We start from the raw sequence: 23993 nt of genomic DNA on the forward strand, positions 1-23993 counted from the left end.
ACCACTCGAGGATGGTTTAGCAATAGCTAAGATGATAATTTGATTTACATGAAACTAGATGTAGAAACTCCAAACCTGTTTCACTGTCTCAGTACTTGACTGCACATTGATGGCAGAGAAATTAGGCCCCAGTTTAATTTTTTTCTGAAGTACATTGACATTGTTGCTCCTGGGTGGTGTAGAACTCACTTCCGAGCTTGAGACAGAGTCCGATGATTCATCATTGATAGAACCACTGTGTGCAGCAGCATATCCACCACCTCGCCCTCCCTGTCTGTCCAAATAGTTTCCAAAACCACTAGCATTACCATTGGAGTTATTTAATTTTTTATTATTAAAAAAAATTATATTATTATAATTTTATTTAATGATATAATATTATTATGCCTAGTCGTGTTTTAAAATCACAACTAGATAAAAAAAAATTGCGAAAATAGCAATTTCTCCCCAAGTCGTGATTAGACAATCCGACTTGGCTATTTTTCTTTTTTTTTCGTTTAATTAATTTTGTATAATTTAATTATATATAATTAATTTTTAACAACATATTAAAGTCCAAAAAATTATAATGCTTAATTTGCATTAATTTAAAAAATTACAATTAACGGTACAAATGTAATAGTGTATTTATTTTGTACAATTATAAAAAATTACAATGAACTATACGATTACAAATGTCAAAAATGTCGACCCGTTCCACAATTCCGTCTGTGGCGTTGACGCTGAGGTCTTCTTATTTCCTCGCCCACACTTTGCACTGGCTCATTTTGCGCCTCATTTTCATCACCACCGAACTGACTTGATGTTGTTGCTGAACTTGACTCCACATTTTCACGATATGCACTAAACGATAGAAATAGAATTGATGAAATATTATATCCTTGTGCATATGGTTGATTAATACCAAGACCAAGGTCAAGAGAATAATCTTGTGTTTGGTTTGTATATGGAGTCGATTGAAACCAATCACCTTGGGACGGTTGAGGCATGTAATAATCTTGAGGCGGTTGAGGCACGTAATAATCTTGAGGTGGATATACTGTAGAAGGACTAGCTATATCCACCCCAATATCATGACGTTCAACTGAACCAGTTGACATTCGGCTAGAACTTCTTCTTTGCCTGTGGGATGTTGTGGGAGCATCATTTGATGGAGAAGCAATTTGTTGTGGCTGTTGGGTTACAGCTTCCTTGATAATATGTAACCCATGTTCAAATCAATCCACCAATTGACTATATCCTTCAATATTTGATGGTCTAGATCGACATAAAATTTCAAGGGCATTCACCTCATTGTCTGAAAAGTGTAGAAAAATTATGAGCCTTATGTTGTTAAAAAAAAATCTAAAATAAAATATGTAATATTATATAACAACGTACCACAACTTGCAACATAGGTGCTTCTCCAGGTTGGTACCCGCTTTCCACATGTCTATCAGTAGATGACGACACGAAATTTCTTGTTATGTTGTAGTACCATTCCCAATAACCTCGTTTTGTGCCCTTCTAATTGAAAATGGGTGGCCTATGTTGCGTCTTTACTGTTAGGACGGGTAAAATGCAACCCGTCGTACGGAATAAAACATGTCATCTAGACTGCGAAATACCATACCGGATATGATATGCCATACCAAAAGGCATGCTACGGTTTCAAGATGGCACGTGAGATGGTTTATGGCACATGGGAGAGCCCAGTTCAAAAGCTACACAAATACTTGGGAGCTCTCCAAAAATATAATCCAGGAACGATTGTTGAATGGCAACACAAAGCCCACGACACATCAACCGGTGCATATGTGAAAGGATATGTATTTTGGGCGTTCAAGCCGTGTATTGAAGGGTTCCAACACTATCGCAAACTTATCAGTGTAGATGGAACCGATCTATATACAAAGTACAAGCACAAGATGTTGATTGCTGCTGCCATTGATGGAAATCAATAGGTACTCCCTCTTGCTTTTGCAATTATAGATGAAAAATCACATTTATCTTGGAAGTGGTTGCTTAGATAATTGAGCAGACACATTATACGAGGGCGACGGGGTATCTGCCTTATTTCTGACCGCCATGCTGGTATCACCAGAGTTGTACGTGAATGTCCGGATTTTGTGCCACCTAACGGCGTGCACCGATATTGCTTGCGGCATGTGTGTTCCAATTTCAATAGTAAATACAAAAATATTGTGTTGAAGGATCTTTGTTGGAAAGCTGGCTCTGAATATCAGATCAGAAAATTCAATCGCATTATAGAGGAGATAAAGAGCCACAAACTAGAGGCATTTCAGTGGTTAGATAGAATCGACAAGGAAAAATGGACAGCCTATCATGACGGTGGATGGCGATGCGGAATTCTGACGAGAAATATGTCAGAATGCATAAATGGAGTATTGAAAGGCGCTCGCCGCCTACCGTTGATAGCAATTGCTGAGATGACGTTTCAGCTAAGTGTCCATTATTTCCATGAGAGGTTAGCGAGAAGTTCTGTAATGTTGGCCAACAACCAACTATAAACGGATTTTACACATAAGATGTTGGCATCGAAACTCTGTTGAGCATACCATCACCAAATACCATCAATTCCAACAGTCCGCCTCGATTGTTACAAGACGTCACAGTGGATATGGAGTCAACACCCATATTGTCAAATTTGCGAATCGAGAATGTTCTTGCGGCAAGTGGACTCAATTTGGTAGTCCTTGCAGTCACGCTCAAAAGGTATGTGGTGCATACGTGATTAATGTTGCATCAATGTTGAAGGATTAGTACGATATAATGGCTTATAAGAATACATATTATAAGTCATTTGAACCTATGCATTCTGAAGATTATTGGGATGTACAGGAATTTGAGTTGGTCCACGATCCTACTATTCGCATCTCTTCGTGCCCTGGTCAAAATCAAACAACACGTATTCACAACGAGATGGATTGGGCGCAAACGCGTGCACGACAACAAGCCCAATAAAAAATTTCTTCAACACAATCAGATGTACCGGTACCGGGTTGCCAGGAATAACTGTATACTTCTTGTATTTTTTACAATTGTACAAAAATATTAGCTATTATATTTGTACACTTAATTGTAATTTTTAAAATTAATACAATATTAATTTTATAATTTTTTGAATTTTAATATGTTGATAAAAATTAATTATATATAATTAAATTATACAAAATTATTTAAACGAATAAAAAAGGAAAAATGCCAAGTCGTGATCTTGGATCACGACTTGGTGTCATGATTTTAAATTAAAACTGTAAAAATTAAGATGCACCATTCTATGAAACTGCTTCGACTTAAGAACCACCTATTGGATTTGATTTTTTCAAATGGAGAAACTCACAGAATTGAAGAGGTATTATAGCTCTTATTGACTTTGTAACCAGGTCAGAAAAAAGAAAAATTTATAACATCCCCCTGGTTTTTTGTTGTTGGCTGTTACATAGATATGGAGATAGTGTGGAATGAACACGCTTATCAATAATTGGTATTGTCAAAGATCATTGTATTTAAAGTGTCTATCAACAACTCAAGTAGCATGACAACATATTTTATGAGCTGAGGGATTTATCAGGTTTTGTTTTGAATTTCATGTAATAACATGTGCTAGTGGATGTCTAGCCGTATGTCTTTCGGGAGTAAGTTCTAGGTTATGGTACGTTCGATAGAAATAAGAAGGGTGTTCTGCATGAGCTCTTATTGACTTTGTGGGAACAAAGGACAATGTGGCTGATCCTTTGACAAAAGGACTGAATCTGTCACAAGTTCATAAGTCCAGATTGGGGATGAGACTGAAAATCCATGAGTGATATGTCTACGACGGCAACCCAACCTTTTGAGTGGAGATCCCACAAAGAAGGTTCAATGTGGTATCAACAAGTCGTAAGGGTATGTCAGAGTACCAAATAGACTGATACTTTGTATCTGGAGTCTATCCCCTTAAATTCTGGAAGGTGCTGCTACTGCAAGTATAGTAAGAGTTCATCTCTGAATAGGGTCAAGTCTTATAAGACGAGATGCTAGCAGTGCATCCCTGGAGATGCCCAACTAAGTGAATGTCGTTGTTTGGCCGCAACTAAGGAATCGAGTTATTCCTGAAAGCATTCATGAATAGGATCAGGACACATGGCCTAAGTGTCAACCCTAAAGATCAACACAAAGCTGGTGGCTTGTTGTTACTGACAGACGTCACACTCACAGGGTTAAATTCAAGGCTTAGTTCCATTTAAGCTGGTGATAACTGACGTCAGATAACTTAGAGAGTGGTTCAAACCGGAAGGTACCATTGTTGAAAGCAAGTCATAGAAACGTGAGTTCAAATCTATGAGTTTGTCGGGGATTGTTGAATTTGATTTTTTCAAATGGAGAAACTCACAGAATTGAAGAGGTATTATGGCCTTGTTATTTCTCCTCATCATGGCCATTATCTCATTGCAATTACCATCCGTTTCTTGACCAAAATTGGTTGTTTCTCTTGGTCAATTCAAGGACTTTTATGGCTGCATTTATTCCCCTCTTTATGGTTGGGTTCTTGGAATGCCTATATAAAGGCATGCAATTCTTCATTTGGAACACACCATAACACAACATTCTCACTTCTCCCTAAACACTCTCTCGATTGCCTCTTTCAATTGGCATTCGTATTTCTTTGAAATTTTTATATTTGAGTCTCTTGTTTCGATAAGTTTCTTAGTGTTTGATTGAGGTGTTCTTCGGTATAATACTAAAACCAAAAGAACTGTAACCGTCTTATCCTGAGAGAAATTACGTTGAACCCGTGCGCTGCTGATACGGGGCATATATTTTCTTCAAGGCAAGCAGCAATTCTGCGATTCGGTTAAATTAATGACTTTAATTGGACTGAGAATTGTTATGAAACAATTCTAATTGTAAATTTTCAATTTAAATTTCTTGTCGTAAATAGTGTTTCTAATTGCTTTATGTTACTTGTTCCAACGTGGTTTTATTGCTTTTGATTTTTAAATTCAATTGTACTATTTCAAAACATCATTTCCATTACTTGAAACCAAATATTTTTTTCCAACAATCTAGAAGAAAATATACATATTTTGAGAAATCGGATTTTGTTGTTGGTACTGTTTTGGAAAACGCTATTTTCAAACTCTTTATTTGAAACATTACTTTTAGTTTCCTAAAATACTAAAGATAGCCGAGCCGATTTCTATTGCAATTTTCTTCACACAAAAGGTCGACTTGACCGGTTTATCGGACAAGTTTTTGGGCCAATTTTTCAAACACTGGCAAAAACGAATGAAAATTTGGTTGACGATGAAAGGACTCTTGTCAGTAATTCAGGTGATCAGGCCTGAACCTACTGATACCGATCCCAAAACTGCTGAGATAGTGAAGTGGACTGAAAGGGATCAAATAGGCAGAGGAGCAATTTTGTCAACCTTTTCAAATATGCTCTTCGATGTCTATTGTTCTGATTCTTACATTGCTAAGTCTCTGTGGGATGAATTGGACCGGAAATATAATACTGAAGAGCAAGACCTCGAAAAGTATTCTGTTTCCAAGTTCATGAGGTATCAAATGGTTGAGGACCGGTCTGTAGCTGAACAGACTCATGAGATTATCAACCTTGAGCATGCTTGGGCTGATGCTGAGATGAAGCTTCCCGAGAAGTTTCTGGTCATGTCCATAGTGGACAAATTTCCCAAATCATGGGAAAATTTTGGCATGACACTCAACTATCAGAAAGGGAGATTGTATATGGATGATCTTATGATTGCTATCAGCACTGAGGAAGAACGTAGAAATCAAACGCACAAGATGCATGTTGAACATCAACCAAGGGCCAATCATATAATGGAGAAACAGAAAGTGAATAAGATTAACTCGAATTCGAAAGCCATCAATAAAAGCAAGGCCTCCAAAAATAAAAAACCAAAAGCAAACAAACCATGTTGGAACTGTGGGTAGGTTAGACATTGGGCCAAGCTTTCTCCTAATAAAAAGGCCAAGACTGAGCAGGCAGTTGTCAACATAGTTGTGGGAGGTTTTAGCGGTGCTAGCACCTCAGGAGCAACTGATGGGTATGTATCTGTACAACCCGAACTCTTGACTATTTACGAACTGTATGATTGGTTGATTGACACTGGAGCAAATGTGCACATTTGTGCTGATAAATCTCTCTTTGTGTCTTATCAGGCCATCAGTGGAAGGACGGTAAACATTGGAAACTCCAATACAGCTGAAGTACTTGGGTAGGAAGCGTGGACTTGAAGTTTCCTTCAGGGCGCATTCTATCGCTAAAAAAAGTTCATGTACCCACTGTCAAAAGAAATATCATTAGTGGTTCTGTAATAGTTAGGGATGGATATGAATTGGTTTTAAATTTAATAAAGCTGTAATTCAAAATTTTGGTATTTTTGTCGGTAAAGGCTATTAAGACAATGGCTTGTTCAAAGTTCGAGTTGATAATAATAAAATTGATGTTTCTGATTCTATTTTATTGAATGTTGAATCTTCTACTCTGTGGCATAGTAGGTTAGGCCATTTAAATTTCAATTCGATCAAATGAATGATGAATTTGAATTTAATTCCTAGTCAAAATATTGAACGAAGTCACAAATGCCAAGTTTGTGTAGAAGCTAAACAAGTTAGGAAGCCATATCAATCAATTGAAAGGGATTCGAAAATACTTGATTTAGTTCACATTGATATTTGTAAGTTCAATGAAGTTTGACCAGGAATTGTAAACGATATTTTTTCACCTTTATAGATGATTGCAGTAGATACTGTTATGTGTTTCTCATGAAATAATAAGGATGAAGCCTTAGACAAATTTATTTTGTTTAAAAATGAAGCAGAAACCCAAACTGGTAAGAAACTTAAAAGACTAAGATCTGATAGAGGAGAGTATGAGTCGAGTAAGTTCAATGAATATTGTCAAACTTTTGCCATTATTCATGAAGAGACTCCTCCGTATTCCCCTTCGTCTAATAGAATGGCTGAATGAAAGAATAGAACATTCAAAGATATGATTAACAGTCTCCTACTAACCTCCGGGTTACCAAACTATTTGTGAGGAGAGGCTTTGAATACGGCTTGCCATATTCTGAATAGAATCCCTCTGAAACACAATACGAGTACTCCTTTCGAGTTGTGGAAAAAGGTAGGAAACCAAGCCTCAAATACTTTCGAGTGTGGGGGTGCCTAGCAAAAGTACTAGTCCCAGAACACAAATGAAAGAAATTGGATCCTAAGACTGTCGATGTTGTGTTCTTGGGCTATGTGGAGACAAGTTATGCCTTAAGATTTTTGGTTATTAAATCAGAAATTTCAGGCATTGAGGTCAACACAATAGTCGAATTTCGTGATGTTGTATTCCTAGAAGATGTATTTCCTTTAAAAAAACAGGAATACCTTCAAATGTTTGGCTTGATGATTCACTTGCCTCCACATCTATTCCTGAACATGTGAAAAAGATGTCAAATGTGGGGGTTAGTTCTAGTAGTTCTAATCAAACTCATGAGGAATCAGATGAACCTAGACGAAGTAAGAGAGCTAGGATTATCAAGGATTTTGGAAGTGACTTTGTCACTTACAACATCGAGGATGATCCGATCACTTTCAAAGATGCTATGGCTTCTTCAGAAGCCAAGCAGTGGAAAGAAGCTGTCAAAAGTGAGATGGACTCCATTGTTTCCAATGGAACGTGGGTGCTAGTCGATCTCCCTCCGGGGTGTACTACTATTGAGTGTAAGTGGATCTTTAAAAGGAAACTGAAACCTGATGGGACCATAGATAAGTTTAAAGCCAGATTGGTGGCTAAAGGGTTTAACAAAAAGAGGGAATAGACTATTTTGATACCTATTCCCCGGTAGCGATTGACTACAATCCGGGTGCTTATAGCACTTGCTTCAGTGTATAATCTCCCGATTCATCAGATGGATGTGAAAACAGCCTTCTTGTATGTGAACTCGAGGAAGAAATTTACATGGATCAGCCTAAGGGGTTTGTAGCTCATGGTAACGAGCATAAAGTTTGCAAACTTGTTAAGTCTCTATATGGACTTAAATAAGCACCCAAACAGTGGCATGAAAAGTTTGATAAAACTATTCTTGCGTTCGGCTTCACTGAAAATGAGAATGATAAATGTATATACTGCAAGGTTAAAGGAGATAAAATGATAATTCTATGCCTGTATGTGGATGATATTCTATTAATAGGATCATGTCTAGATATTATTAGCGAAACCAAGTCATTTTTGAAAAATAATTTTGAAATGAAGGATATGGGTGAGGCTGATGTGATTTTTGGCATCAAGTTGACTCGGTCAACTAATGGGATAGCCATTTCTCAATCTCATTATGTTGAGAAGATAATTGAGAAATTTGGTTATCAAAACAATAGAATTGTTAAATCCTTCTGTAGCTTTATTGAAAAATGAAAGTAGTGTTCTGGTTGCATAGCTAAGGTATTCCCAAATTATTGGGAGCTTACAGTATTTGGCAAATGGCACGAGACCAGATATATCTTTTTTTGTCTCTAAACTGGCTAGATACACTAGTTGTCCTGACAAAACCCATTGGGGTGCTTTCGAGTTGTTTGTTTGGCCGCAACTAAGGAATTGAGTTATTCCTGAAAGCATTCATGAATAGGATCAGGACACATGGCCTAAGTGTCAACCCTAAAGATCAACACAAAGCTGGTGGCTTGTTGTTACTGACAGACATTGTCACACTCACAGGCTTAAATTCAAGGCTTAGTTCCATTTAACCTGGAGATAACTGACGTCAGATAACTTAGAGAGTGGTTCAAACAGGAAGATACTATTGTTGAAAGCAAGTCATGGAAACGTGAGTTCAAATCTATGAGTTTGTCGAGGATTGTTGAATTTGATTTTTTCAAATGGAGAAACTCACATAATTGAAGAGGTATTATGGCCTTGTTATTTCTCCTCATCATGGCCATTATCTCATTGCAAATTACCATCCGTTTCTTGACCAAAAATGGTTGTTTCTCTTGGTCAATTCAAGGACTTTATGGCTGCATTTATTCCCCTCTTTATGGTTGGTTTCTTGGCATGCCTATATAAAGGCATGCAATTCTTCATTTGGAAAACACCACAACACAACATTCTCACTTCTCCCTAAACACTCTCTCGATTGCCCTCTTTCACTTGGCATTTGTATTTCTTTGAAATTTTGATATTTGAGTCTCTTGTTTCAATAAGCTTCTGAGTGTTTGATCGAGGTGTTCTTCGTATAGTGCTAAAACCAAAAAAACTGTAACCGTCTTATCCTGGGAGAAATTATGTTGAACCCAGTGCGCTGCTGATATGGAGCGTATATTTTCTTCAAGGCAAACAGCAATTCTGCGATTCGGTTAAATTAACAACTTTAATTGGACTGAGAATTGTTACGATACAATTCTCATTGTAAGTTTTCGATTTAAATTTCTTGTCATAAATAGCGTTTCTAATTGCTTTATGTTATTTGTTCCAACGAAGTTTTATTGCTTTTGATTCCTTAATCCGATTGTACTATTTCAAAACGTCGTTTCTATTACTTGAAACCAAATATTTTTTTCCAACACCACCACCTTTACCACAGAATCAAGATTCTATCACCAATACTTCTGAATGGGAAAATGAAACAGAACCTTTATTTTCTCTTAATTATAATGTTTTTACAGATAATATGCCTTTATTTTTTGATAAAATTGAACACGCAACAACTATTAATCTCATGATACATCAAACATCTTCTCGATACCCAGAGAAAGACGTCCTTCTTCTCACTTTAAAGATTTATATTTGTTCCACTATTCCATCACATCCCAATATTCATGTATTGAGCCTAAAACTTCAAAAACAGCACTTAAATTTGCAAATTGAATAGAAGGCATGCAAGAAGAAATTTATGCACTTAAACATAAGAAAACTAGTCTCTTGTTCATCGCCCACTGAGTGCTAATGTTGTAAGTACAAAAATGGGATTATAAGACCAAGTATAAAGAAAATAAGAGTGTGAATAGATTTAAATCACGACTAGTTGCTAAAGAATACACACAAATTCCAAGCCTTGATTTTAGAGGGACCTTTAGTCTCATTGTCAAGGCCACAACTATCCTTGTCATAGTCTCCTTGGCTTAGTCTCAGTCTTTTTTATCTTGATCATTGGTAATGTCTTTCTCTTGCTTCTCTTAATGAAACTTATCATGTACTTTCGTTTCAACTTATTAAGAGTTTCTTCTTCAATCACTTGAAAATTGAATCTCAAATTGTTCTTGTTTTTTCTTATAAAGCAATCCTCTTTTTCTCTTCTGACTTTGTTTAGTAGAGACCTCATTTTCGTCACCAATTTCAATTGATGTATTGTCATTCTGTCTCAAAAGTTTCATTTTTCCCTTTCTTTCTAAGTTTTTGGTAGATGTAGTTAACAATGAGAAAATAAATAAAAGTTGCTTGAATTATGCAAAATACACTAGGTCGTAGCTTATCATGTGTACATATCATTAAAATGTTCCAAGTTCAATTAATGAATTATAACATGTATTTGTGGTCATTAATATACTTTAATTTACTAAACAACACTAATTTTGTTATCAAAATCTATGTCTTTATGTATTAAGTAATTGTTTTGTTTAATTCTAAGAAAATTAGTTCATATGATTCGAATAAATTTATGTTAACTACATAATATTTCAAAATAAACAAGAGTAATAAGTCGGTCATCATTCTTATATATATCAATAACTATAAATGACTTAATAATTACAATATATTAATAAACTATAATATGTCATACAAGAATTTTAAATGACTTTTTGAACCATCCGTACCTTTTATAATAATATAGAAAACGTTTATTTATAGTCGAATTCCCGTTGTTTCTTCCTTTTCTTTAGTATATGTAGTGATGGTTTAGAAGTAACTTTTACATGTAGTGAGAGAGGCACTTCATCTGGGTTAAAAGACCTGGAAAAAATCCTGGGACACAAGCATAAAGGAATACCTGCATTTGTCAACTGATCTTTGCTTGATATTAAATCAAGAAATGCTCACCTAGATTAGCAGCAGTAGTTGAAACCTCTGATGTGCAGCCCAACATAGATATGAGATGGCAACTTCAAGATTCTGCTCTAGGTTTAGCGAGATCTAGGACCCCAAGAACAGGAAGAACCAAAAAGTGGCAAGACACTTAAGGCATGCTATTAAATGATGCCAACAGAATGGCATGAACATCCACAAGAGTACAACAAACGAGCCAAAACAAAGAGTGTGCAGATTCATGAATTCCCTCGCATCAGAGAAAATTCTTAGCAAGAATTTCTTAATTCATTAATAATCCATTGTAGTAATAGATATAATTGGATTGTAACTGGAACCTTAAGCAATGAGACCTCATCTCTCAATAAGCTTCACCAGACAAACCAAAGAAGGGCATAAGATATATTTTAGCATTGGTTTACATTCAATGAAACGTCTAAGGAAACAATCTGTTTTCCAGCTGCTAGTCCTGCGTTAATAAAAGAAAAATATGTCCTATCATTCGAGGCCTTTGGTTACAATACATTGTATATTGGTAGAGATGCTAACCTGTGGTTGATTAATGAGGATATGCAACAATTTAACCATCAATCAGGAGATCAGAGGAAGTCCATCACATATTGAAGACAATAAACAAATAAATAAATGCATACAGTTACCTTGACCACACGAGAAAAGACCCTAAAACCAAAGCTTTTGGGTCATGCTGCAGAAAGATCAAACTAGGAAAACTTTATCCAGTATGTCATATCTAACATGGTTCTGGGTCCTCTTAGCTCCAGAACTCGTGATTGCCTTGGTTCACATGAGAAATGAATAATATCTCTCATAGAAGTCAACCAAAGAAAGGATACATGGGCTCCATCCTCCAATTTGCCTATGGGATGCTGCTATCAAGGGAACTACATATCAAAAACAAAGTAACTTGAGAGATGCTACTCCAACAGCAACTCGTCATTTTAAGAGATTTTCCAGCATACCAAGTACTATTACTATCTAAGCCAAAACTCTCAAGTATAATCACAATCTCTCCACTTCTACACTGATTGAGACATCTCCCAATCTCCAAAACCATCTTTTGTCTTTAGAGAGAGAATGGCAACCAGATATTTTCCTTATTTATAAGGAGGACGCAATGCAGACAAATCACAACCTCAGCATTGGGTCTAGAAAGTGGTTTATATGCATAATTACGGTACATAAGGGACAGGAGTAGAGTTATGCAGTGCAGCACATAAAAAAAAAATAGGAAATGTGTTCAAAATCTAAAGACTGGAAGGAGGGAAAAGGAACCAATCCTTAGGCATTTAGATGTCAGCTTTAGGGTTCTCTTTGCTACGAAACCAATTGTGAACTCAAAAGTAATGCACATCAATTGCTTCTTGTGTTCAACCATTGACATTTTCAGCGTGTGGCAACCAGGTGGCATAATTCCAGGTAATTCTTGGGAGCGAGAGACCACGAAATCGCCAATAGAAACAGGGCATGACATCTCTGCACCAAGATCACGGTCCTCACTGTGGATGTGAAATCCATATTACAAAACATGAATACCAGTTTCCCACCATATATTGCTTCATTTGTAGCTGCAGCAATCTGGAAGGTGGTATTATTGCCTCTAGAAATTGGATATGGGTCTATCTTGAGTCCACTGACCTTCACAGCATAGTTAGCCTTCTTACCGAAGTAGTGAACATCAGTGGACTTCGCAGAGATCAAAGGTACAAGAAAATAAATTTTCAAAAGAAGAAACCCACAACTATTTGTAAGGAGATCAGAATCAATGGAGCTCCTTAACTAAAATCTAAAGCCAAACTCACATGCCAGCCACTTATTGTACATTACATCAATGCCTGCCGGAGTAGAGTATACCAGAGCTATAACAAGTTTGGCACTCAAGAAAATTTTTGCAACACAAATTTCTTAGTCAACTATCATTCTTGTCTAAAGCTTTCACGCAAGAAGCACAACCGAACTAATCCGACGGAGAAATGCAGAACATACAATAGAAGCACTCATTTGAAAGAAAAGCACGTTCTTTTGCACACGCCAGCAAAAAACGCTACCTCCGTCTAAAATTGGAAAATGAAATACTGCAGTTCAAGTGTTAACAGATTGCCCATCAATCGCAGTTCTAAGAACACATATCACTACAATAACTTCGAACAAGTACAGAGGTTTCAAACTAATCGAGCTCCTTCTGAACCTTAATTCCCATGGAATTCGCGGTCCCAATAATGGACTTCGAGATGGACTCAAGCGGCATATACTGACAGTACGGATCACTCTGCTTGATCTTGGCGATCTCGTAAACGTGCTTAAGGGTAATGGTCGAGGCGGTCACGTGACCTGGGCGGCTACTGCCGCTCTCGATTCCGGCCGCCTTCTTGAGGTACCACGTGACGGACGGAGATTTCACCGTGAACTCAAAGGTGTTGTCCGTGAACGCCGTTATTGTGACGGCCATCGGGGTTTCGGGCTTGTATTTCTGGGTCCGCGCATTGAAGTCTTTGCAGAACGCCATTAGATTTAGCCTGTATTGACCCAGGGCAGGACCCACCGGTGGCGCGGGCTTCGCTCCGCCTGCCGGAACCGTGAGGCGTATCGTCGCCGCCACCGGGCGTCGAGTGAGAATCTCCTTGAGCGTCGCCATGTAGGCCTTGGGAGAGAGGGAGAAAAAATGGGTAAAGGATTGTGGGCATGGAGACTTATGATGGCCCACAGCATAATGGACTCCATTGTTGGGCCTAACGCTCAGTTTCTCAAGAACAAATGGAGTAGTTGCTTTCCTCTTCCTCTTCCTCTTCCCTTTTTTATTAATCTATACTAATATAATATAAAAAATAAATTCTTTTTCACTCACAAATAACAGTGATACCGTAATATTAATTTTTTTTATCTTTTTAATAATACTTTAGTTAGTTTTCTTTTCTTATTTATTTTTTTAAAAATATGTGTTAATTTATATATTTTATTCTTATTTATAATAAATTTTAAATCGTCAAATATTTATTTAGTATATACATGTAAAAATGATATACCATAATAACTAATTTAAATGAGGTATTTGTGTGGTATATTGATTCTAGGGTCTTGCAAGTATTCAATACATAATTTTTGTACATGTAGTAAGTATCTATCAACTGCAGTGTAATATACAAGGAAAATTAAATAACGTCTTATCCTGAGATTTGATATAATTATAAATATTATTTTATTATTTGAAAAAAATATCAATACCCCCTGATTATAACGATTGTCTAACAAGTAACCCAATTCGTTAGTCTCTGTTAAGTTCCATCCATTTTAGTGATAAACTGACCAAAATACCCGCGTAAACTAAAAACTTTAATATTATTTTATTTTTAAAAATTTTCTGATTTTTTATGGACTAAATAGATATATTTTTATAAATTTTTAAATTTTCTATCCACCCCAACCAATTATTTTACAAAAAAAACTTATAGCAAAGGTAAATTAAAAATTTCATACCTCCACTAAAAACTACAGAATTTTATCATACAACAGAAAATATTTATAATTTTTTAAATAATAAAAAAATATTCATAATTATATTAAATTTCAGAATAATTTACTCTAAATTACAATGTGGATGCAGTCAAGTTGGCATAGATGTATTACATTCACTGCATACATGCAATCAATAGTTAAACTCATAGGGAAAGTGAGTAGATTTAAGAGTAGTGGGAAACACAAACACTGCGAAATTTCTTAATAGCTTAGATCATATGTGGTGTGATGTGTCAATGTTATAAGAAGATATGCCAATTCAACCAACTGCTGCTTGAGTAGTGAGAATGGGGCTCCACACATTTCTTTCCTTTGCTGATGAGAAGGAAGAGGCTATCAGCGCACACTCCAATCACACCACAACTGTAGACAAACCTCATATTGCCTTAAACCAAAAAGCACCATGCTCCATTTTAGCCATACTAACTATTTCAAATTATTAATATTATAGCTTATATCTTGGTGTATACATGACATGTTGTGGGTTGAAGGTTAGAGTCCACCCTATTCTCTCCGTAAAGCAGTTGTCTCAGAAGAGGATCTGACAGCAACCACAAATCATTGGAAACTCAAGCCAGTTTTTGCTAAATTATGTACAAGACCTGTGCTATATCTACACCAGACACTCAAAAGCCCCAGAGTAGCAAAAGCTATTGTGCACTGCCAGTGAAGTACTTAGAAAAGCATTCTTCTGTGCTGCAGTATTTGAGCATCACTTTGTACACCTCAATCAATAGCTTCGGGAACCGACTCCTGAAATACCTATCAAATCCTTCGGGTACCGGTCCAATCATCTCCTGACATTAACACATCATGTAAAACTTTAGCCACCAGTGACAAGGTATGGTGAGAGATGCAAACAGTGGACATTTGTAATTTTGCTTCACATGAACAGCACATTGCCCATATACCATGTGTCTCCTGACACTAGAACAAGTATAAATTCGCTAACTAAATTACAGCATAGAAAAAAAAGGTTGAGGTGGTTATGAAAATTCTGAAACCACCAGGTCTCAAATGCAAGAACCACCAGCTTTCTCATACCGAGCTGTTGGATTTGCATTATTCCATACAGCAAGATGGGATTTTCACCAAAGTGGCAATCAATTTCAAAAAGGGCAAAAACATTTCAGTACCTGAATTTCTGCAGGAAGCTCCCTGTAATGATTCAACTTGTTACGCATGACTCTTAGTAAGTCACGAACACTGTCAAACCTATAACGTCTATAACGACCAATATTATTAAGAAATAAAGGTTCCATCTTCTCATTCCACTTTGCACCCAAAGCCACAGGGGCAGTGCTTTCTAATGATTTCAAGAGATCCGAATTAGCCTCCCTATCTTCCAATTCCACCCTATCACTTGTATCACGGAGGAAGGAAAGCCGCATCTCCGCATTCCAAAACAAAGGATGGTAAAGCACCTCCAGCGCCCTTGGCCTAAAATCAGAGGCAAGAGATTAAAATGACATTTAGAAAGCTGAGATTCAATTAGTTCCCAGATCAAAGTTATCAAATTACTAATAGCTCAAGAAAAGGCTCTACTTCCCTAATCTCCCTGTAGGAAGCTGGGGAACAGGAGCCAAAGTAAGGAAACACAAATCTATTGGACGTTTTGCCGTTCTGTAATAACTTACAAAAGAATAATTCATATCCTAAATTGGAAACACATGTATATAATTTCTTCTGCAGCAGTAAGAACCTATAAACCCTTAAGAAGGAGAAAACCTTTCTAACATATAAAATTGCTGCAGCGACACCATTTACAGTCTGGTGAAAACTTCTCCTGAATACTTCTTTGCGTAGAAAAGAATTGCAGTGATTTGACAAACAAGTATTTCAAGATGTTAAAACAGCTGCAATTGCCAAGAGTTAGTCAAGATTGTAATACTAGTATACCTCATTTCAGCATTAGGATCTAATAATCGCAAGATCAGATCCACTGCTTCCGGAATATGTTCTACCAGGAAAAGGTCAACTTTACTTTTTACGATGTTGATGTCACGTTCCAGGCGATTCCCAAAGGGATGTCTACCACCAGTAATGCAGAAAAACAAAACACAACCAAGACTAAACAAATCAACTCCCCGCGTTTGACGCCCATGGAGAAGCTGTTCAGGTGCTTGCCATCCGGAACTTCCACTGCCTGAAACAGATCAATCAGTTATATGAACCAAGAAACAATTTCTCATAGATAAGTAATAATTTAACTAAATAATTAATCTATAAATTATAAATAATCTTGCGATTTTTATTTCTTTATTCCTGTTTCTGCTTGATGCTCAATATATTTCCTTTTTATTTGGTCTCATAGACTTTTTTGTTTCCTTTCTCTCTGAATTCCGAATTACTCTTCTCTTTTATTTTAAATTTGGTTTTCTGTGTCTGCTTTTTCTTCTTCTCTCTAACCAATAAAGTGCAGACATGGAATGAGATCATGGATAAAAGAAAATCAAAAGTTTCTTTAAATCTTTCTAGTGGTTATATTGTAATTTACTTTTGTAAATTAATACAAGTTAATAATAAGTAAAACTTCATGTGAAAATCTTGAAAGTCAAAATTAAAAGAAAGTAAGACATTCGCTCTATGATGCATTCTTAAATATCTAGAACAAGAGTAAGCAACCATGAACAAAATGTTTTGCACACTATTTCATTTGGTTATATTAAATTCTATTATACTTGTAACCGAAATTATAATTCTCTAGTAATGTAACTCCATATAAGTAACATATAAAGAATTGTAATAGAATAAAAGAGATTGAAGTTAAATGTATTTCAAGGCAAAAAATGATTTTGACTTTGGTCCATCAAAGTTACATTATGCTCTCGTTGGAACAAATATTTTGGTTTTTATTTTTTTAACTTTTTTGGGCTTTAATCTTATTGAGTATGCCTACTATATATATTTATGTGTGTATATATCTATGTGTGTGTGTGTGTGTGAAAAAGAAGCATGAGAAGAAAATTAAATGAAAAAAATATTAATAGGAATTTCAACAGAAACAGGACGAGTAACTCATGGCAAATTTGTGGGAACACTTCCCTAAACAGGTTGATCAGGTTAAATCCATGAGATAATCAATTATCTGGAAATTAATTTCATATCAACTACCTAACTGCAATCAAGAATTACAATTAAATAGGCATGTAGTAGATATAACAAAAACTCCAAAAAAAAAATTACACTAATTGATTTGTACTTGGACTAAGGCCACTAATTTACTGCACTGGAGCACATTAAACTATGAAACACAGAGACAATCAACTGGCAGGTTCACCAAGAAAGATTTATTTGTTACCTGTAGCATGATTACTCAAGGAAGACATATCTCCAACAAGGCGCTTGCTAATGCCCATGTCAGAAAGCTTTGCACAAAGAGATCTTTCTCTGATTATCAAAACATTTTGAGGCTTCAGATCCCGGTGAACAATTCCTAATTCATGTAGATGAGCAATTCCAGATATTACATCCCTGCGCTCCACATGGACATAGCAAGAAGAAAAAGAAAAGAAAAAAAGCAATATAACAATCAGCTTTGTATCAAAGTATTTTCCGTTGCTCAAATTTAATTTGTTTTTCTCAATCTAAAAATATTTGGTAGGAAAATTAGATGACCTCATCAATTTCAACAACAAATGCGAAGGATAGCCATCTGAGTTCCACAACTCAAATTCCTGCATAGAGCCTTTCATAGAGTCCAAAGAGATGGTAAACTCTGCCGGAATCTCTGCATCCAAGTTCTTGCCAAGAGTTGGGTTGCTGGAGGACTTTAAGTGCATAAGAATAAGATCATTTAAGCTGCAAGCACAACGTTCCAATGCAAGATAAACAAAATCTTGGTCTTGCTCTACTCCGTACCATCTTACTATATTTGGATGGCAGTCAGACACAATAAGATTTTGGATCTCTTTAAAGGCAATATCATTATGGGCTCTAACAAGGCGCTTCACGGCAACAGGACGACCTTCATAAATCCCTTCAAGAACAATGGTACCATTACTACCTTTGCCAATTTCTTTGTTGGAAACAACTAACTTACCAATTCTGCGCCCATCTGTAACCAGAGTTGGTTGGTTGAGGTTCAGCAAAAAGTTATTATCACCCCCATTGTGAATGTGTTGAGCCTCATCTTCTTGTTTATCTTGTTCCACATTGTAACTTCCTACCTTCCCAGTTTTGCGAGATTTCTTCCTTTTTGATTGTGTATTTGGAGAACTCATGCCAGTGGACTTCATAGCCAAGTTGACTTTTATTGTAGAGACTACACTATAATGGTAGACAACAAAGACTACAAGACAAATAAAAAGAAGAATGAGTTTTGATGTGCCAAACTCCCACTGAGGAGTTATAGAACCATCATCAGAAAGCACTTTCACTTCATGCACATTAGTTACCCCACAATTTTCACCAAATGTATGCAAAGGAAGAACAGCCTTAAGGTCCTTGCTATCATGTGCACCTCCAAAATCACTACTGCGAGACAAAGGAAGAAGTTCCAGAACTTTTTCAACATTTGGCTGTGAAGGAAGGACATCAGCCGTGGATGCAGGAAGCATCATATCTGGGTGAAGAACCTCTGGTGGCCTGTGAAGCATGGATAAGGTTTCCAACATATTGTGATTACGGAAGCGATACACAAGCGCTCTTGACTGACATGGAAGTGGCATATTATGAGGAAGAGGTTCAGAAGACTCCAAATCAGAAAGCATAAACCCAAGTGAATCTTGACAAAGAAAAGCAGCCCCAATTTCAGCAACAGTCACATTCCATAGGACTTCATTTGAATTTGGCATAAATGACGTCAATCTATAATCTGTCCTTGTGATGTAAAGTGGTAGCTCATCTGTCTTCGGACTGGACCCAGATTGGTACTGCTCTTTGACAGTGATATTATAAGGAACATCATTAACACTGCTCTGCGTTGTGGATGGAGGATCTGACATCCTATATGTATGAATGACCCTTCCAGTCTTGGCATCAACTAAAAAAGCAGTTGTCTTTTTAGAACCAAGTACAATTCCTCCATCCTCTGCTATTTGAGGTGTTGAACTGATATACTCTTCAAGACTCTTCATAAGTTTCTAAGAGACATGCAATTGATATACAATAAAATAAGAGGGATGCAATCAATATACAAAAAATAAGACTATAAGAGGCAATCGGCGTACATCAATAAATGGAAGACAATAAATAAATGAAAATATTAGTACAAAACCCTTTAGAAGAAAATGTTCTATAACATACAACATACATAAACTGTAAGAATTTCATACATCAATTTTATTTGACTTCCCAATTTTGAGTTTGCTAATAGGTAGTTATCAATTTAGTCTCTAGAAAAACTTTCGTTAATGGAATTTCTTAGGTAGCAGGAAAATTGTAAAACCACACATTTTTCACGTGTGAACTATGATTCTTTGCTTAAAATTTTGATTTTGCTAATAGGTATATAGCAATTTCAACAAATTTCCTTACGGTACAATTTCTTAGATAAAGTGAATTACAGGTTTCATGTAAGGAATATATCATTGTTATCACTCCGTTTAGACCTAAACTTATAATAGTGACTTGGATTATAACTGAAAAATAGGTGTCTAGAGAGATTCTTTTTCTTTCTCTTCAAGGACTGTGCTGGTGGGATGACACACATTTCCCCTAAGATTTTATATGAAGGGAATAAATGAATAAAATAAACATGTTCTATTAAAGTCTGTCATTTTTATTCATTTTCATTATCATCAATTAATCATAATATGGATGTCTGGAACCAATAAAACCATCGATTCCATTAGAAACAAACTAACTTGAGTTACAATGGAGGAGACCTTATAAGGCACTTTGGCCATCTAGTAAAAACCAAAAGGAGAATCATGGTCATCCTTTGTTTTTTTCAATTGTCCATGCATGAAGGCACTCACAGAGAGACTCTGAGTTATAAAAGAGAAATATTTGAAAATTCCACATTCATAAATGACATATACGTGGTTTGAAGGGTCTGAGGGAGCAATGAAACTAAGATATTGTGGAAATATGTTGTTTTTGCTATCCTCCGTCTATCTGGGTAGAAAGGAATGGACATAACCTTGGAAACTAAGAATCAACTAATAGTTGCATTTGACAAAAAGTTACACCACATTGCCTCTCTTTCCTAAAGCATTAGTTCTGTTTAGGAGTCTTCCTTAGGGAGACCATAGAGATTAACAAGAAATAGTTACTAACTTATTCATGTGTTTTTTAGGACTTTGTCCTCTTCCTTGTAATCTCTCTATCTTTCTTTATGAAATTTATTTTATATCAAAAAGATAGTAAATCAACCTGACTCAAACTAGAACACCACTGCTAAGGAGAAGATAATAATGTAAAAGATATTAAATCAACCTAACCAAATCGGATAGCAAATAATCTAAACCTTCTTCATTTAGATGAGAAGAGAACCATTTTCAGGAAATCTTCTTGCACCTCAGCTACTGATTGTAATAAAATTCCTATTAGAAAATTCAGATAAAACCATGTTACTCATTCCAAAAGGTATTAGAGAAGAAACACCCCTCGTGAAAATACACACATCAGTTAAGTAAAATTCTCTATCATTGCGAGTTCAGCAGCCAGCAGAAGATAAGACTGGCTGCCATCATTTTAATTTCGGAAACATGCAGGGACAAGAAAAAAGTATTTCCGTCCATTCAAATGGGCAGATAGAAATGTTAAACAGAGATCTAACTCTTTTAAACAACTAAAACTATATCTCACTTCCTAACAGTAAAACAAAGATGTCGACAGTCGACCCCTTTTTTCTTTTTTTGCCAGAATATTGATCTTCACTCTGTTGAGATTTTCTGGCTTGTATCTTTGTAATACTTTATTTAGCAGCAAGTTTTAGCAAAACACTACACCTGTATCTGGTTAATTTCAGATGTGTTTTGTTAACCTTTACCCTTGATACAGATAGTTCTAGGGTAGGGTTGGCTTTAGATGCTCTACTGTATATTTCAATTGAAGTTCATAAAACGGTATCAAACTAAGTTTTTGCTTGATCCCCACAGAAATAATAATTAAAAACATAGATGCACACTTGATCCTTAATGTTGGATGCTCTATTTTAAGGTGGTAGAGATAAACCAAAAAAGTGGTCACCTACATACTCCCGAAATATTGGCTCTAAAGGTTGTGGCAAACAACATAACCAGATTTTTCCAGAAATTGTAGCAAAGAAACAGGACAAATTCGAGCCTCGTCTTTACTAGGTGTTTTCCGTAGTTGGTTCCCTCATAACACCGAAACTTCATTGTGATTGTGTGATGCAACCTATCCTCAGCCCTTATGCCTAGAGGATTCAAGGAGTCATCTCCAAACTTCTCTTTTATTCTATATCTACTTCTTTAGGTTTCAGCCGGTCACAAGAGTGCCCAACCCTTTCTGACGAACTAAAAAGTCAAATGCTCGTGACTTTTCCTTCACAAAAGTGAGTTCATTAATTCACAAATACTGTAAAACCTAATTTTCAATTAGTGAAAATTAGTGTAGCATTTGAAAACCTGTTTCTAAGTTCAACATCTGCATTCCTTTCCTTTAAATTATACCAGATCATTACTCCAGTACACAAGGATTCAAACATCAAAAGCATGCTTGTACACCTTTTCTTAATTAAAACTAAGTTGGTGCAGCATCAATTGTTTCAATATGAGAAGTACTCTTAGCATGGCCACTAAAGCTAGTGAGCAAAGAACTCACAGACTGTCCAATTTCATTATACAGAAAACAGCTACAGAGAAAATGGACAAGAGACAGCCACATTTAGTTTGACTGTTGACAACTGCATATTTCAGGCACAAATGCTCTTTACGTGCAGAAATTTAATTTAATATAACATCTATAATGAAATGAGAGAAAACCAATAACAAGCAATGTTGTCACCACACTCTAGAAACATTCCAACATCCATTACATATCTTTAATAACTCTGAGGCAATACAGTTTGAGGATGTGATAGTTGACATACCAGCTTGCCAAGGCTGTTGTGTGCATACAGTTCCCAATCATCCCCACAATCAATGAAGTAATTGCTTTCCACCCCAGATGCATTTTCCTTATCACTAACAGGAGCCTGGTATGATGAGTAAATTTGTGGTCCTGATGAAAATGACCAGAGTGGTCTCATAGAACCAACTTCCAGTAGATAAATAGTACCATCCAAAGCAGCCACTAAAGCCGTATCACCCCTGATTCCCAAAACAATTACAGGAAAAAGCCATATCAAAAAGAAAAGTAAACAGCAGACAAGTGACTTAGCCAAATACAACTACAAATAATCCAATTTATCAGAGTATTCAGATACACCAGCAACACCAATTCAATTTCCAGTTTTTACAATTCCGCAATTCTGTTGGAATCATACAACAGTTTCTCTACCAGTCTAAAAGCAGAAAAATGATTAAAATAATAACACTTCAGTTAACGACACAAAAAATACTTTAAACAACAAGAAGTAATTTTTGTTTTTGCGTTGGCAAAATATGCAGTTAGAAGAATCAAAACAAAACAGTCCCATGATTTTGCTAACAGAAAAAGCTACAAAACTTGCAGAAGCCCATTTCTCTGTTAATGTAACCGGTACACTTCCGTTCTCATAATTAATTTCCTAAGCCTTGAACTACAGCAACAATAACAAGAAGTTAATTGGTACTTTCGCAGCACACGTAAACGCAACCCTGAAAACCACTAAACAGGCAAAAGAGAACTTACTTTGAAGTAGCTGACAACAACGACCGACGCGCCGCAACCTGAAAACTGTCGCCGTAGCGTTTGACACCATTATTCAAGTTCAGAAAGTCACCGGCGGAGCCCGAAAATGCCCCAAACAAAAACAAAATGCAGAGAAATAACAACAATGTGCAGTGCTTCATCGATGACCAGATCAAAGCGCTTCCCCTTTCTCCTCAATTGGAGAAAATTACATAAAATAAAATCAGAAACTGCGACGCTAAATTAGATAAATATTAGCAGAATTAGATGGATGAATTGGGGGGAGGAAACGAAGATTCGAAGCTTGATGCGAAGAAAGCCGACCACGTTTTCTTCTTCTTCCTCTTCTTCCTCCTCCGCAGGCGCATTTGCTTTTCTTGTCAGCCAGTCTTGCTACTGCTAGTCAAACTTTTGTTCTTTCTGTAGGCGTGTTACATTTTCTTGTCTTTTTCTTAATTGAATTGAAAAAATGTATTTAGTCCAAAATTTGCAAGTCTTTAGTTGTTTGATCTTAGTTTTAATTGTAAATTATAATTTGTAATCTAAATTACAATTTTTTTTATACTTTAGTATCTAAACTTTTTTTCGTATAAACTTACCATTTTAACTTTACGAAATTTTTCAGTTTGCTATTTGTAACTATTCTTTTATCAAGTTTTTTTGTCAAAAAAATCACATACAGTGCACATTTGATATT

General features: G+C 36.1%; 2 protein-coding genes across 3 annotated transcripts; both read right to left on the reverse strand.

Moving 5' to 3' along the window:
* On the reverse strand, positions 12925-13712 carry LOC105176000 (54S ribosomal protein L19, mitochondrial). Its single transcript, XM_011098662.2, has one exon. It carries the CDS (start codon positions 13671-13673, stop codon positions 13206-13208), a length of 468 nt encoding a protein of 155 aa, XP_011096964.1. The 5' UTR covers positions 13674-13712; the 3' UTR covers positions 12925-13205.
* On the reverse strand, positions 14963-23717 carry LOC105176002 (serine/threonine-protein kinase/endoribonuclease IRE1a-like). Of its 2 annotated transcripts, XM_011098664.2 has the most exons (8): positions 23297-23717; positions 22554-22773; positions 18594-19635; positions 18170-18530; positions 17853-18025; positions 16451-16697; positions 15688-15991; positions 14963-15348 (listed from the first exon to the last, which is right to left on the reverse strand). In XM_011098664.2, exons 1-8 carry the CDS (start codon positions 23455-23457, stop codon positions 15202-15204), a joined length of 2655 nt encoding a protein of 884 aa, XP_011096966.1. In that variant the 5' UTR covers positions 23458-23717; the 3' UTR covers positions 14963-15201. The 2 variants fall into 2 exon arrangements, with proteins under 2 accessions (XP_011096966.1, XP_011096965.1); XM_011098663.2 differs by having other exon boundaries at positions 18170-19635; positions 23297-23716.

Source organism: Sesamum indicum, linkage group LG13 (assembly GCF_000512975.1).
Source record: "Sesamum indicum cultivar Zhongzhi No. 13 linkage group LG13, S_indicum_v1.0, whole genome shotgun sequence".
Classification (NCBI taxonomy): Eukaryota; Viridiplantae; Streptophyta; class Magnoliopsida; order Lamiales; family Pedaliaceae; genus Sesamum; species Sesamum indicum.